Here is a 14,931-nt window from a genome sequence, read left to right on the forward strand (position 1 = left end):
GTTTAAGTATAAGTGCCTTTTGTTTAGGTGGTCCGCTGGGCTCGTAGCACCAGCTTTGGGGAGTCGTTCACAGGGTCATATTTTGACCCACATACACACACACACACACACACATCCATGTACACAAATACACACACCCGCACACACACAAGCATACCTACACGTACACACAGACGGTACTCTTTGTTCACATATATGCCAGGTTGAGATGTCATATGTTAATGAACCTATGTATACTAATGTAACCACAATAAAGAGCAGTGCTACGGGGGAGCTGACTGAGAGTGACTGGGGTTCAAGCGGCAGGAACAGCGTTCGTCTCAGTGATCTCCCTCGTGCATGACATCACACAAAGAGCTCTGGAGACTTCTGTCTTGCTTTTGCTAGTTGCAGTAAATTGCCTTGGCTGTTCCAGCAATAGGTTTGTCCCAACATAACACATACCAACATTTTGGACAATTTCATATTTCATGTTCTTTGTGCCGACAATGTTGGGATGCCTTCTTTTGGAAAGGCTTCCATTAAGAGTTGAACCTGTTATAGCCACAAAGGGTGGACAGACATTATATTAAACCCTATGGTTTAATAATGGAGTGTTACTCAAGTTCATATGTGTTTGAAGCCAAATGGGTGAATAATTTTAGTAATATAATGAAGCTTCTCTGTGATTATTGAAGTATTAAGATGATACTTAATGCAATCTTTTCACCAGCAGATGGGGATAAATCACCATCAATCAATCCTTAAACTCCTAAAAGGAGACTATTCTTATTTTTCTTATAATGTAAATAGTGTTTCCACCTTATCTGCAGGATAACAACACAAGGTTAGAACAATAACAACGAGGTATAAATCAGTTTCTTTACCTCTGCCTTATAAAAATCAGACCAGTTTAAACCACACAGAAGCTTCAGTGTTGATCAGTAGCAGTCTTATCTGTCAGCTGCAGGGGCTGATGGGAGGTTTGAGGACCTGTTAGAAAACACGTGGTACTTGTGTGATTTTATAAGTCATCCTTGTTTGGCCTCAGCTGCATTGGAGCTCTACTTCTCTCCTGGTTCACCAGAGAAACCATCACTGCACACAATGCTTTTCCTCCCAGCTGCTGCTCTGTGCTGTCTGTGTTCAGGTGAGTGATTTTATTCGAACAAGAGCACAACATCTGTAACAAACACTTCCATACTAACCTGTCTGTGTCTCCACAGTGATGGTTACTGTGGCTGAAGAGCTGATACAGAGTGATTTAACTCTGACCAGGAGAGCTGGTGAAAGTGTCTCCTTCAGCTGTGGGGGAACTGACCAGTGCAACACTGCAGCTGTATACTGGTACCAGAAGAAAGACACAAGAGATTCATTCAGAATGCTTCTTTCTATCAGCACGAAAAATGGTGCAATTACTAAAGTCTACAACCACCCCGAGGAAGAAGACTTCTCAGCTGTAAAGAAACAGGACGGCTGGGAGTTGGAGATAAAGAAAGTCAAAGACGTTCATTCAGCCACCTACTACTGCTGTTGCTCTAAAAGTTCTCACAGTGACAAATGATCCCTGCAGGCTGAACAAAAACCATCAGAGCAAAAGCAAGAAACCACAACCCACATTCACAAAGAACAGAGTTACAGAAATTTCAGCATTTAAATCGTACAAATCAAAGTCTTTATATCAGCAAACAGTGAAATAACTATTTGTAGTGAAGGCTGAGAGCTCAGTGGGAAGTTTTCTAGTCTAGTATGTTTGCACTAAATAAAAGTGGTTTTCACACAAATTGCTTATTATCTTAACAGAAAGGAAGAAAAAGAAACAAAGTGTTGATGGTTTTAATGAAAGGATTTCAAAGTTACACTTTTCAGAACTCCTGAAATCCCTTCAAATGAAATCAGTCACCTCTAATAATCTACAGAGAGATCACTCGTGCAGGAAAGATTAACATATGTGTGAAGAACACAAAAAGCAGAGCTGAAACATCTTTTACAAACATGTTATTGTGTTGTTTTATTGTGAAGAATTGTTTTCTATGACACTGTAGTTTACACGCATGGCTAAACAAGCAGTTTTCAGACTTTCACACTGATGATTATTCTTCTTCACGCCTCAGATTCAGTGGAAAAACTATAAGACTGCATCACTTGTTAATCAGCAGCTGTATGATCTTCAGCTGCAGGATGGTTTGAGGAGCCGTTTGAAATCACGTGAGCCTCGTCACGTGATTTCAAACAGTATCTTATTAATACTTGTTTGGCCTCTGCTCTGTCACAGTGCCACTTCTCTTCAGATTCAGCTGAAGAAACATCACTGCACACAATGTTTTTCCTCCAAGCTGCTGCTCTTTGCTGCCTGAGCTCAGGTGAGTGGTTTTATTCAAACAAGAACACACCATGTGTAACAATCATTGACATACTAACCTATCTATGTCTCTGCAGCGCTGTTTACCATGGCCACAGAGCTGATACAAAATGATTTAACTCTGACCAGGAGAGCTGGAGAAAGTGTCTCCTTCAGCTGTGGGGGAACTGACCAGTGCAGCACTGCAGCTGTGTACTGGTACCAGAAGAAAGACAGTGACAAATTCAGAGTGACTGTTGGTATTAACAGACGCACTGGTGCGATCACTTCAGACTACAACCATCCTCAGCAGAATGATTTCTCTGCTGTGGTAAAACACAACAGCTGGGCTTTGGAGCTCAAATCAGTTAAAGTCATTCATTCAGCCATCTACTACTGCTCCTGTGCTCAGAGTTCCCACAGTGTGAAATCATCCCTGAAGGCTGAACAAAAACCATTAGAGGAGCAGCAAGAAACCACAGCCCAGGTCACACTTATTGCTTCCATGTTAGTCTGAGAGACAAACACCAGGCTAAAGAAATTTTCAGGATTTAGATCTCCACAAATCAAAGTCAAAAGCTTATTATCTTAAAAAAATGGAAAAAAAAAGAAAAAATGGAACAATTGTTTTGGTGTCTTCAGTTCTAAAGTTTCAGTGTGTTATATATCCAAACTCCAAATGTTTCTTAATTACCTCTAAAATTTTAAAGGTAGACCAACAGAGGGGAGATCCCTCTTCCAGGAAAGCTGTCTATGTATCTATGAACAATATGGAAGTGGAGTGCACTCATCTCCTACAACAGTATTATTGCACTATGATGGTGTGAAAATACATGTGAACACTGATAAGATTCAGATGGTTGTTGGTTTGTCATTTCTAGAGCCTCACTGATATATTGGTTGATTTGACAATATATCAGTATCAGCATTTAGAGTGATCAATAAATGAACAATTAAAAAAAAATAGGCAAGAGAAACACCTTTCAATATGTCACAGTGACACTGTGAGGGTGTCATGAATATTGATGTTTCCCAGTTGGTCCACCAGGGGGCACTCTGCAACCTCCCTGTTTGCTATAAGTTCGATGGAACAATCAGAACAAACGGTTTATGCAAGTGAAGTTGGGCAGAGCATAAACGTGTAATCCACAATCTGTTGTAACAATTAAGAAGGATTAAGGATAGATACATATCTAAATATGAAAAAAGATCGAGGAAATATCTTTATGTTTTATGTGAGAAACATCAACATTCAAATACTGGCGTCAGTTAGATACTTCTAACTGATGTGTAAATGTTAAAACCTTTTATCATTGTATTAAAAAGTAATTACACTATGAAGAATATTGATCTCCAAACACTGAAATCTGAAGTTTTGTTCACACAGTTGGATCATCAAACCCAAGAATCAGAAGTATGAGCAATGGAAACTGAACCAATGAATTGAAAGGGAAAATCCATCCATCTTCCACTTATGTGATTTAGGTTGACGGGGAAAAAGGAAATATTTCAAAACTAAAATCAGAGATCAGGATGTTTGTGGAATTCTAATTCATTGCATCTCTGAAATAGCAGACTAAGTCACATGGTTGTATGTCCTCTCAGAAACTATGACTTAAAGACGATAGGTTAGAACAGCAAATAAATCCCTCTACAGGAAAATATTTAAATGTTCCTTTAAACGACAAGATGGTTTCAGCTGTCAGTCAGCACCACCCTTACAAGTGGAGGTTTGAGGACCTGTTAGAAACCACGTGGTACTTGTAAGATCTTATAACTTGCCATTGTTCTGCATCAGCCTAACAGAGCTCTACTTCTCTCCAGGTTCAGGAGAGAAACCATCACTGCACACAATGATTTTCCTCCCAGCTGCTGCTCTGTGCTGTCTGTGTTCAGGTGAGTGATTTTATTCAAACAAGAGTCCACCATCTGTAACAAACACTGCCATACTAACCTGTCTGTGTCTCTACCCCAGTGATTACTGTGGCTGAAGAGCTGATACAGAATGATTTAACTCTGACCAGGAGAGCTGGAGAAAGTGTCTCCTTCAGCTGTGGGGGAACTGACCAGTGCAGCAGTACTGTTGTAGACTGGTACCAGAAGAAAGACACAAGAGATTCATTCAGAATGCTTCTTTCTATTGATATAAGCAGCGGTGCAATAAGTCGAGGCTATAACCACCCTCAGCAGAACGATTTCTCAGCAGTGAAAAATCAGAGCAGCTGGGCTTTGGAGCTAAAGACAGTTAAAGACGTTCATTCAGCCATCTACTACTGCTCTTGTTACAAAAGTACTCACAGTGTGAAATCATCCCTGCAGGCTGAACAAAAACCATCAGAGCAAAAGCAAGAAACCACAGCTCCATCTCACTCTGAGAGACAAGAGATAGAGAAATTTTCAGTATTTAAATTGTACAATTAAAATGCTCATAATATGAAAGGGTAAAATTAGTACTTGTAATTAAAGTTGACAACTAACTGGGAGTACTGGGAGTACAAAATAAAGGTGGCTAAACACATAAAAAATGTCACAGACCAGTTGTATGGGATGTTTTTCCTTCTGAATGTTAAAAGTTGATATGTATCATATCATGGATTTGTATGTTGATGATACTAGTGTTTCCACACATGGTCAAAAATATTTCAGACTACATCAAGTCCCTTTATGATCCTCAGTCTGTGTTTGAGGGAACAAATATTTTTAGTTTTGAAGTCATCAGAGTTTTAAGACATTTTGTTGACTCACTTCATAGAAAGTGAAGAAAAGATACGACTGAAATAATAAATAAATTCCACTATATATTTAAAGGTTAGTGTTTTGCAAACCTCAGTCTCAGTGGAAAACTGCAACACACGCCTCAGCTGTCAGTCAGCAGCAGCACTGACAGCTGCAGCAGTTAATGGGAGGTTTTAGGAGTTGTTAGAAACACGTGGTCCTCGTCTGATCATATAAATTGTCCTTGTTTGGCCTCGTTTCTATCAAAGCATCACTTCTCCTCAGATTCACCAGAGGAAATGTCACTGAACACAATGCTTTTCCTCCCAGCTGCTGCTCTGTGTTGTCTGTGTTTAGGTGAGTTTCAACCCAACAAAAACAACATGTAAGAAACACCAACAAACTGACATTTTTCTCTCTGTGTCTTTGCAGTGCTGGTTACCATGGCTGCAGAGCTGATGCAGAAAGATTTAACTTTGACTGCGACACCTGGCAAAAAAGTCTCCTTCAGCTGTGGAACTGCCCAGTGCAGTGGCAGTTATGTGCACTGGTACCAGAAGAAAGACGATGATAAGTTCAGAGTGATTCTTCATATTATCATACGCACTGGTGAAGTCGACAGTGACTACAACCATGCTCAGAAAAAAGATTTCTCAGCTGTGAAAAACGAGAACAGCTGTGAGTTGGAGATAAATGCAGTTAGCCTCGTTCATTCAGCCATCTACTACTGCTCCTGTGCTCAAAGCTCTCACAGTGACAAAACATCCCTGCAGACTGAACAAAAACCATCAAAGGAACAGCAGCAGACCACAGCTCAGGTTCACACACACACTGACGCAGGCATCACCTTTAAAACCATAACAACTAGTTTGTATTCTTTTTATATAAGAAGTAAAAATAATCAAGACCAAAATAAATTCAAGAAGAGCCAAAAGATGACAGAATTGGGAGTAGCAGATAAAATTGTCATGTGTTCACATTCAGCAGACTGTAAAAATCCACAGATATTAGCTTCTTCTGACAAACATCAAACAGAAGTGTCTATATTTTTTTAAGCAATATTCCTCTACGAGAACAGCTGGTGATCAGCAACTGAGGGAAAACCAAACACCACAACACAGTGATCACAGCTCCAGAAACCACAAAGTATATGGCTTTGAAAAAAAAAAGAAATGAATGAAAAACAACAGTTTGAATCCAGGATTCTCAAAGTGTAGCCAACTTTCCAAAGTCGTCCATTAGTAACATTATAGTTATGACTGTCATCCTCACGAATGTCAGCCAACGCTAAAAGTTACACCACATCCGCAGTGCAAGCTGTGCTTTGGTGTCTTTTTGGTGTCTTTGATTGTCCAACTCTTATTTCTGTAACCTTGCACATCTGCACAGAGCATACAGGTTGGTTTCTTTTCCTTTACAGTCATTGCTGTCATGTGCTGGTTCTCTACATTTCCATGAGGACTCCTCATTATAATTATACTTAGATTTGCAGGCAGTTAAACTACAAAACATGCAGCAAGTTTGTATTTTGTCTGTGGAGTTTTGTTTTGTATTTGGTTTTTTTTTGTCTCTGCTGATGTTTATAATCTTGAACAAACAGAAGAAACCATTTAGCTGGACAGATATTTGTTCTTAGAAACCAGAGGACGACCAAAGTGCATACTGATATTGTAACACTTGTTGGCTGTTGCTAGGTCCCAAATCACACTCAGATGGGTTGGCCGGTGCAGTTAAAGTGACTTATTTGCACAGTTTTATCTTTGCAGACCGTTCATTGATTCTAGACAATCACTGTCAGCTGTGTCCACCAGGCTCTCCTGACACTGTCCCTGAACCCACTGCAACACCCCTCCTATGCAGCTGAGCCACAGACTACACACCCACCACAGCAAATGAATCCTGTTACAGTGCTACTCCATCAAAACATTGTTGAGAAGTTTAATTCTGGAGGAAAACTGCCAACCTGCTGTTTGGACAAGAAGAAACTTGTGAAACAAAGGTCAGCTCAGGTAGCTCATCATCTGGAGGCAGAAGTTACGCAGAATATTCAGATTCATGCAGTTTTTACAACATTAATTCATCTCAACTAAAGCAGAAACAGGAGGTTGATGTGTGAACATCAAAGAACCAAATCATGGAGCTGAAACAGACTACTCAGACCTTACAATATGACCACTGACAGGTGACAAGATTATCTCTTCATCACAGCATCTGTTAGTCGGTTGGGTATATTAAGGAGCAAGTAATCATTTTGTCCTCAAAGTTAATGGTTTAGAAACCATTAACTCTGTAAGGATTTGAGCGAGTTTGACAAAATACTGATGGCTAAGTGACTCTAAGACTATAGACAACCGGGCTTTTGCAGCGTTTGTAGGGTGTTCCTGTGGTGCATTAAAAGTGGTCCAAAGAAGAAACAGTGACCAGTAACTGAGCATCTGTGGGATCTACAGGACAAACAAGTGTGATCCATGGAGGTCTTTCCTCACAACTTACAGGACTTCAAGGATCTGTTGCTAACATCTCAGTGCCAGATATCACAGCACATCTTCAGGGGTCGAGTGGAATCCATGCCTCAGGACTGTTTTGGCAGCAAAACAGGGACCAACACAAAATCAGGCAGAGTCATAATGTTACGTCTGATCGGTGAATGACACTGCTTTACCTCAGCTGTCACATTCAACATCAGACAGGTTTTTGTACTGGTCTGTGTCACTGTGTGAGGGGACAGGATCTTTGGCTCTGGAGTTAAACTGTATGTAACAGGTAAGAACAAATGAATTCATTTTCCTTACAATGTTCAAAATGACAATTTGTTCAAAGCCAGTTTCCGTTAAGTCTGACTTTAAATGTGTTTCTATAAAGGTCGAGAAAAAAAAAGTGAATCTCACTGTATATGTGAGGTATTCATTGTTTTTTTGGGGGGGTTTTTCAGCGTGAAAAGTCCTAAAAAGCTGATGTGGGCAGGGTTACAACTAATCCTTATCTAACAAATTTACTCCCTTTCTATTTATTTATTTATTTTTATATTTATTTGTAAGCTCAAAAAGATAACAGATTCACTGGGATTTGTAAAAGAAAATCATTCAAATTAAACATTGTGGACATATTTACAGTAAGTCATGAGCTTATAGATAAAATGTTATTCATATTTGAATCTTAAGACACATTTACGGAAAGTTTAATGACTACTGACTTAATATAATCTCAAATATTATAGTAGATGTAATTTGGAAATTTAGGACTTGACATCATACTTAAAATAAGAAAAGGTTTGAAATTATATAATAAGCTATGTAATTCGGTATTTAATTACATGTAGTGCATTATATAGAATTGATTGTGTATCCTTTGAGGGCTTTAAGCTATGTTTCACGTATTCAAATAATTGCTATTGTTTAAGTACATGAAAAAATTACGTCTCATGTGAACAAATGTGAACACAATGAAAAATGTTCTGAAGTTTCTGATCTAATGATGTGTTGGTCTCTTTCTCTGTGCATACTGGAAATTTCTTAAATGTCATTTTAATGTCATAAAAATATTTATTTATATCAATAGAAATATAGATTTAAAAAATCCCATGTACAAATATTTCTTCATAAATGTTTTCAGATGAAATTACTGTAATACTTACATACTAACCTTAATTATATATTTTAAGAGAATATAGATGCCAAATATAAAATCATAATGAAAACAAAGATACAATTAAATTCTGACATATTATAAAAACCGATATACAAATATTCACATCGTATATATGAAATCTTATTTGCAACAGTTTTAGAATATTTACAAACTATATGCTTCAAATATATACAGAAACCATAATGTACGAAGTACACGTGCTTTTATTATCAATACTGCTGCAATAATATGTGAAGGATGTGATTTATTGTTACATCTATAGATGTGTTACATTGTATTGTTATAATTTTAAATTGTGATAAAACAGACGTAAAGGTCAAAGGAGTTAGTTGTATTAAATATTGTGTGTTAATGAAATCAGTATAACTTTAATAAATATAATTCTGCCTTTAATATATGTTATTATATTTTATATTATAACAATAAATCATCTGAATATTATTAAGTGTTTAAAATGAGCCATTACAGGGCCGATAGGCACTGATGGGTAGTTTGGTGATTATGAAGCCTGTCAGGTCACACTGAGTGAAATTCTGTGTCTGCTGTCAAACGTCAGAGAAGCCGGTACTGAAGCCCTCGGTGACGGTGTACCAAGCAGCATCCAGTGATCATCTGGAGGAGAAGAGATCCCTGCTGTGTGTGGCCTCACAAATGGTTCCTCCTGTGGTCAAGATCACCTGGAAAAGGCAGGAGCAGGACGGATCTCCGCTGGCATTGCCCCCTGGTGGCACAGAACAGCTGGATGTCATAGAGTCCGATTACACTGCCAGCATCTTGTTGATCCATCAGCGAGACGAGAACTCACATACATATGGCTGTTCTGTCACACACGAGGGGGGGACGGTGGAGGGCCAAATAGAGGAAGGTAATGAAAGTTTGTTGCCTTTTCAGCATGAAATTAGCTACGCAGCTACTCAAATGTGACTTTTCTGTTTCAGGAGTTTCTCAAAGTCCACCAAAAGAACTTCCACCAGATACACTTTCCACCAATCAAACTTTAACAGAACGTCCATCATCAGAACATCCTGTGTCTCAAAGACAAGTAAAACTGCTCTGCCTGGTGTACACGGTGCTGATCACGAAGAGTCTGGTGTACTGCTGTGGAGTCTCTCTGCTCAGGCTCGTCAGACGCAGCTGCAAACACGCAGCTGACTGACTGTTTCCTTCTTCTTGGCTTTTCGCTTTTCATATTGTTTATCACTCAGGATTTAGAAAAATCTGTAACAGTGCAGCATTTTGGTTGTTTTTTTACTTTCTTTTTTATTTCAATATTAAAAACGAGCTGAAACAGAAAAGGCTGAATTATTAGCTCCCTAGAAGATGATTCATCATTTATAGCATTTGTTTAATTAAAACAAAGTGTTGCCTGCTCTTCAAAGTATTTCTCTGCAATATTCCAAATAAAGCAAACAAAAAAAATCTTGCTTGTTTGAGTTTAATTTTGTAGAAAACTGCGAGAAACAGCAGCACTCCCAATATATGCTGATAGGCAACGACCAGTGATAAAAGAAGAACAAAATGTTTAATGAGATACAAACAGGATTTTAAAGAAGATGACAACATGAAACCATAAATCTGTTAGATAAAGAACATGCAGCTGCGTCTGAGCCTTATTTTTAGTTCACTATCATTGGGATTGCATAGTCATCACACTATGTGATATCATAGTGTGGAAGTAAATATTCAAAATCATAATGTACACACACAAAATCACGAATTCCTTCCAGATGCAATAAAAATGTTAAACACAATGACCCAATATTTATTTGAATATGAAATTATAAATGTTAAAATAAATTTGAATTAGAGTTCACCTTGATTGGTTTTCATTTTGTAAAGGACATTTAGCAGATGCATTTGTGGATCTCACCAACGTGTTTATGTCATTCAACAACAATTAGTTCTATGACCTAAAATATTATTTGACATGTTCTCCATGATTCGAAGCAGATATAACTATGAAAGCAAACTCCAGTTTCAAGCTCTGTCCTCTTTCAGACATCGTAAATCAAATGTTTCTTTATACAGATAGTGTGGTTTTCTTATTAAAGGAAACAGAATAAAAACTAACTAAAGGAACCAAACTATCAGGAACCCGTGGATGTTGTTTTCTGGACTCAGTCTTAAAAAAGATATAATCTTTACATCAACTTAGGTTGAAGATGTAACAGAATTCATCTTTACAGAGACTTGAAACCCTGTTTACCCACTGATATATTTTTGAGATGTCCAAATGAGTCACAGAAAAAAAAGTTGAATTGGGGTTGATCTAAAGAAAAAAAAAAAAAAAGCACATTTTTGCAAATGCAATATTCTTTTCTGTTGTGATCAGACATCCAGTTAATAGCCACTTTTGCTACACAGACGTAGCTAACAAATCATATTAGATGGCTGTTTTCAGGTTGTGTGTGGGGGTTCTTTTTGTTCTATATATCTATATATCAGTTATGTAAATTATGTGTCATTGTGTGTTCTATGGTGAGATTGTTTAAAGCCTCTGAACAATGTCATGATATCAGTGCAGCTGTTAGCGCTGCTACTCCACAGCAGCGTCCTTTAGCTTTTCAAACAAACATGGAAGCTTTTGCACTTTTTAACTGAATCTCTTTCAAACAGCTTGAAGTCTGTCAAATCGTTTTAGTTTTCAAAAATTTTCCTTTTATTTGAATTGCCCTGAATGCTGTATTTACTTTTTCTACTAAACATTCTGTATTAATTTCATCGATCGTACTTCTATTTTTTGCTAACTTTTGAAAATGACTAAAACTGAAGTATTCTGGTAGTTAAGGGGACAGATGGTCCTGATCAACAGTGAAGATTACACTGCAATAAACTCAAACACCTGACTTTGTTAAAGCTGCACAATAAAAATAAATATACTTCAAACAAGCGGCAGAAAACACCGAATGTTGATGAAATATTTCTTAACGCTGACATCTAATTTTCCACCAGCATACATGAGCTAAATACTGAAAGCCCTGATTCCAAACTTATCATTGATTCACTTCATGTGTTTAGTTGGAAAAAATAAAAACATGATCAAGTGGAAGTGAAATAAAAACATGTGAGGTGAACCGCTCGTGTTTGTTTTGAGAAGAACAATAAGTTGTTTGTTTCAGCGGTTTCTGAGTCTGTCTCTGTGTGGTTTGTCTTCTCATACGAGCAGGATGTCCGAGACTCAGCGCTGAACTGTTCTCGTGCGATTACTTCACAAACTTTAAATTCCTATAATACTGTTTAACTGTGATTTCTTCCATATTCTTTGTATGATTGGGGCTATTTGCACCAAAAATCTCTGACATATACTTTTAAGTTGTGTTAGTCATTACTGACCACTAAGTCAAACCTGCATTTATGTGAATAAACACATGACCTCATCTTGAATGTAACACTAGTGTAGCTCACATTAACCTTAATGTTGATTTGTGCAGCCAACCTAAAATCCATCCTAATGACTGACTCTAATAAACTCCAGCTCAGAAGTTGTAGGACCAACATTATTAAAGACCAGTTGTGTTCCCTGTATTGGTTTTGTAGGATGCAGCTGACCTCACTTCTAATTTTTGGTGAAAACAAAAAAAAAACCATAAAAAAAAAAAACTTTGATTTCCTCATTATGGCACACGGAGTCACTGCAGTGAAGGGGTCTGAATACTTCCTGGAATTATTGTGCAACTGTGGCTGTTGCTGTAACTGTCACTGTGACATTAAAGTGAAAACCCCAACTCGCACAGAAACCCACACAGCCCAGCTGCTGCACAAAGGGAAGCTCTGATTGGCTGCTGACTTTCTTTTCTGTCCTAATAACCGCTGAGAACAGATCCATATCTGCTGCTGCACCCCTCTATCTCATTCTTTTCCACTGAGCGCTCCACCCACTCAGAGCTGAACTGACCCCATCTGACCCACCTGCTACATCATTTACTTTTTATTATTCATTTGCTCTGTGTTAATGACTGACAAGGTTTTGCTACATAAAATAAATTGATGGCACAAATCTTGTATTGAATCAGCTGTTTTGGATGATTTCAAGCTTGATTTAAAAACCTTTAAAGCTTTAATGACTTTTAATCCAACCATCAGAGCAACGTGTTAGCAGCTTCAGATTAAGAAGCAACACTCATCATTACAGTTACATTTTCTGGATGAAATTACATTTTCTGTGTGTGTCTGTGTGTGTTTGTGCATGGTAGTGAACCTAAAATATGTAATAAAAAAAAAAAACCCTGAATTATACACATGAGACATTATCTATCCAAATAACTGGGCTTTAAAACTAACTCTATATCTTTGTACTTTATATTTTTGAGCATGGAAACTAATCAAAAATCTTGTAGTCCAGACAGCAGGTGCTGCTTCTGGGCCAAGTTTAAATTGATTTCTGGATGACTTATAAGCATGACTACACCTTTCCCACTGTCTGCAGTCTGCAGCGTGATTGTATGTTGCAAAAGAGTCTTTACTTCCCTCCAGTGGTCACACTGAGTCACAACGAAGCTTATGTGTCTCACAAGATTATTGATTATTAAATGGGTCATTCATCTCAAATCAACACAGGTCTTCTACTCGACCGTCTCAAATTTACATCAAAATGTTGTAATACAAAGTTTGAACATGTCTAATGGTTGCTGTCCAATTTTAGATTCATAAATCCAATTGTTTTCAAGATTAAAATATTTTTTTAAAGGTCTTGCACTCTTGGAAGGTTCCAGTGAAAGTTAAGCTAGTGAGAGTTCCAGTTTTCTTTCAACTTTAATGCGGGATTGCACAAATATGACAAGTTGTACCACAAAAACAAAAATATCAATACATCCTGTCCAAATAGAAAAAAAAAACACGGGAGTTTTTAGAAAAAACACTAATAATGATTATGGTTCAAGGACAGAACACTTATAATGATTACACTGAAAACATCAGTTCGAATTTAAAACGAGTTGCAATTTCCCTGTTTTTCACTGATCATTGTGTGATATCGATTCTGTGCTGATTCAATAAATTTTATACACACATCCTGTTGAGTCCCATACTTTTTGAGATATAGATATTAAAAAAAAAGATCAGTTAACCCACTTTCAGACCATTTTTTCACACATTGCTCACACTTTTCTTTAACTGAGAAAATAATTTTGTTCAAAATATACATATTTTGTTATTCTAGGACAAAAGGGCTCAAAATGGTTGGTAGGTAGAGCAGGTCTTGAAAACTGAAGTATTCAAAAAAAAAGGGATTTTAAAGGACTGCTTGATACGCTAATACAGAGACATGTGATGCATTTGTCTGAAATACCCAATTACTGATCCTGATCAATTTTGATGGTTAAAAAAAAGACCAATTAAAATTTCAGGCTTGTAATTTAAATAGCCTTCGCAAATATGGTGTTAAATGTCGACTTTAAGTTACAAGTACTACAGATCATCAATTGTTTATTTATAGATTTAGAAGCAATGCCACCACAGCTATCCTCTTGTGATTAAACTGATTTCAAAGTTTATTTTTGATTACTTACTTTACAAGCCTAAAACCCTGCATAATCATGTTACATTTTTCTACACCATGGGCAGCACAGCGGTGTGTATCTGTGTGGTTTCTCTCTGGGTACTGCAGCCTTCTTCCACAGTCCAAAGACATGTAGTTAGTGGGGTTAGGTTAATTGGTGATTCTAAACTGCTCTTACATGTGATTGTAGGTATGAATGATGGCCAGTCTCTCTGTGGTGGCCCTGCCACAGACTGATGAAGCATCCAGGGTAAATGGTAAATGGCCTGTATTTGTATAGCACTTTACTTAGTCCCTAAGGACCCCAAAGCGCTTTACACTACACTCAGTCATCCACACATTCACAGACACATTCACACACTGGTGATGGCAAGATACATTGTAGCTACAGCTGCCCTGGGGCGCACTGACAGTGGCATCGCTGCCGGACACTGGCGCCACCGGGTCCTCTGACCACCACCATCAGGCAACGGGTGAAGTGTCTTGCCCAAGGACACAATGACCGAGACTGTCCGGGTGTATCATCAGAGGATTCTATCATCAGAGGATTTCTGTTGGTGACCTGGTGTTGTTTGGAAAGTCTGTGGTGCACAAGGTGAACAGCAGTATTACAGTCCCCTGTGGAGCTCCTGTAGTGGGCATCACCAAGTTAGACACTTGATGAGAGGTTGTTAATATTATGGTTAATGAGTTAATTAAATCATTGACCTGCAGATTACTTGACTGGATTTTACTCAACTTTAAGAGTTGT

At 37.9% G+C, this 14,931-nt stretch overlaps 1 protein-coding gene across 1 annotated transcript; it reads left to right on the forward strand.

The window, feature by feature from the left end:
* Positions 1-1,086: 1,086 nt before the first annotated feature.
* Positions 1,087-9,839, forward strand: LOC134621236 (immunoglobulin lambda-1 light chain-like). Its single transcript, XM_063467664.1, has 5 exons — positions 1,087-1,129; positions 1,206-1,532; positions 7,757-7,798; positions 9,240-9,548; positions 9,622-9,839. Exons 1-5 carry the CDS (start codon positions 1,087-1,089, stop codon positions 9,837-9,839), a joined length of 939 nt encoding a protein of 312 aa, XP_063323734.1.
* The last annotated feature ends 5,092 nt before the right edge of the window (positions 9,840-14,931 follow it).

The sequence above is a fragment of the Pelmatolapia mariae genome, linkage group LG23 (genome assembly GCF_036321145.2).
Source record: "Pelmatolapia mariae isolate MD_Pm_ZW linkage group LG23, Pm_UMD_F_2, whole genome shotgun sequence".
Taxonomy (NCBI): Eukaryota; Metazoa; Chordata; class Actinopteri; order Cichliformes; family Cichlidae; genus Pelmatolapia; species Pelmatolapia mariae.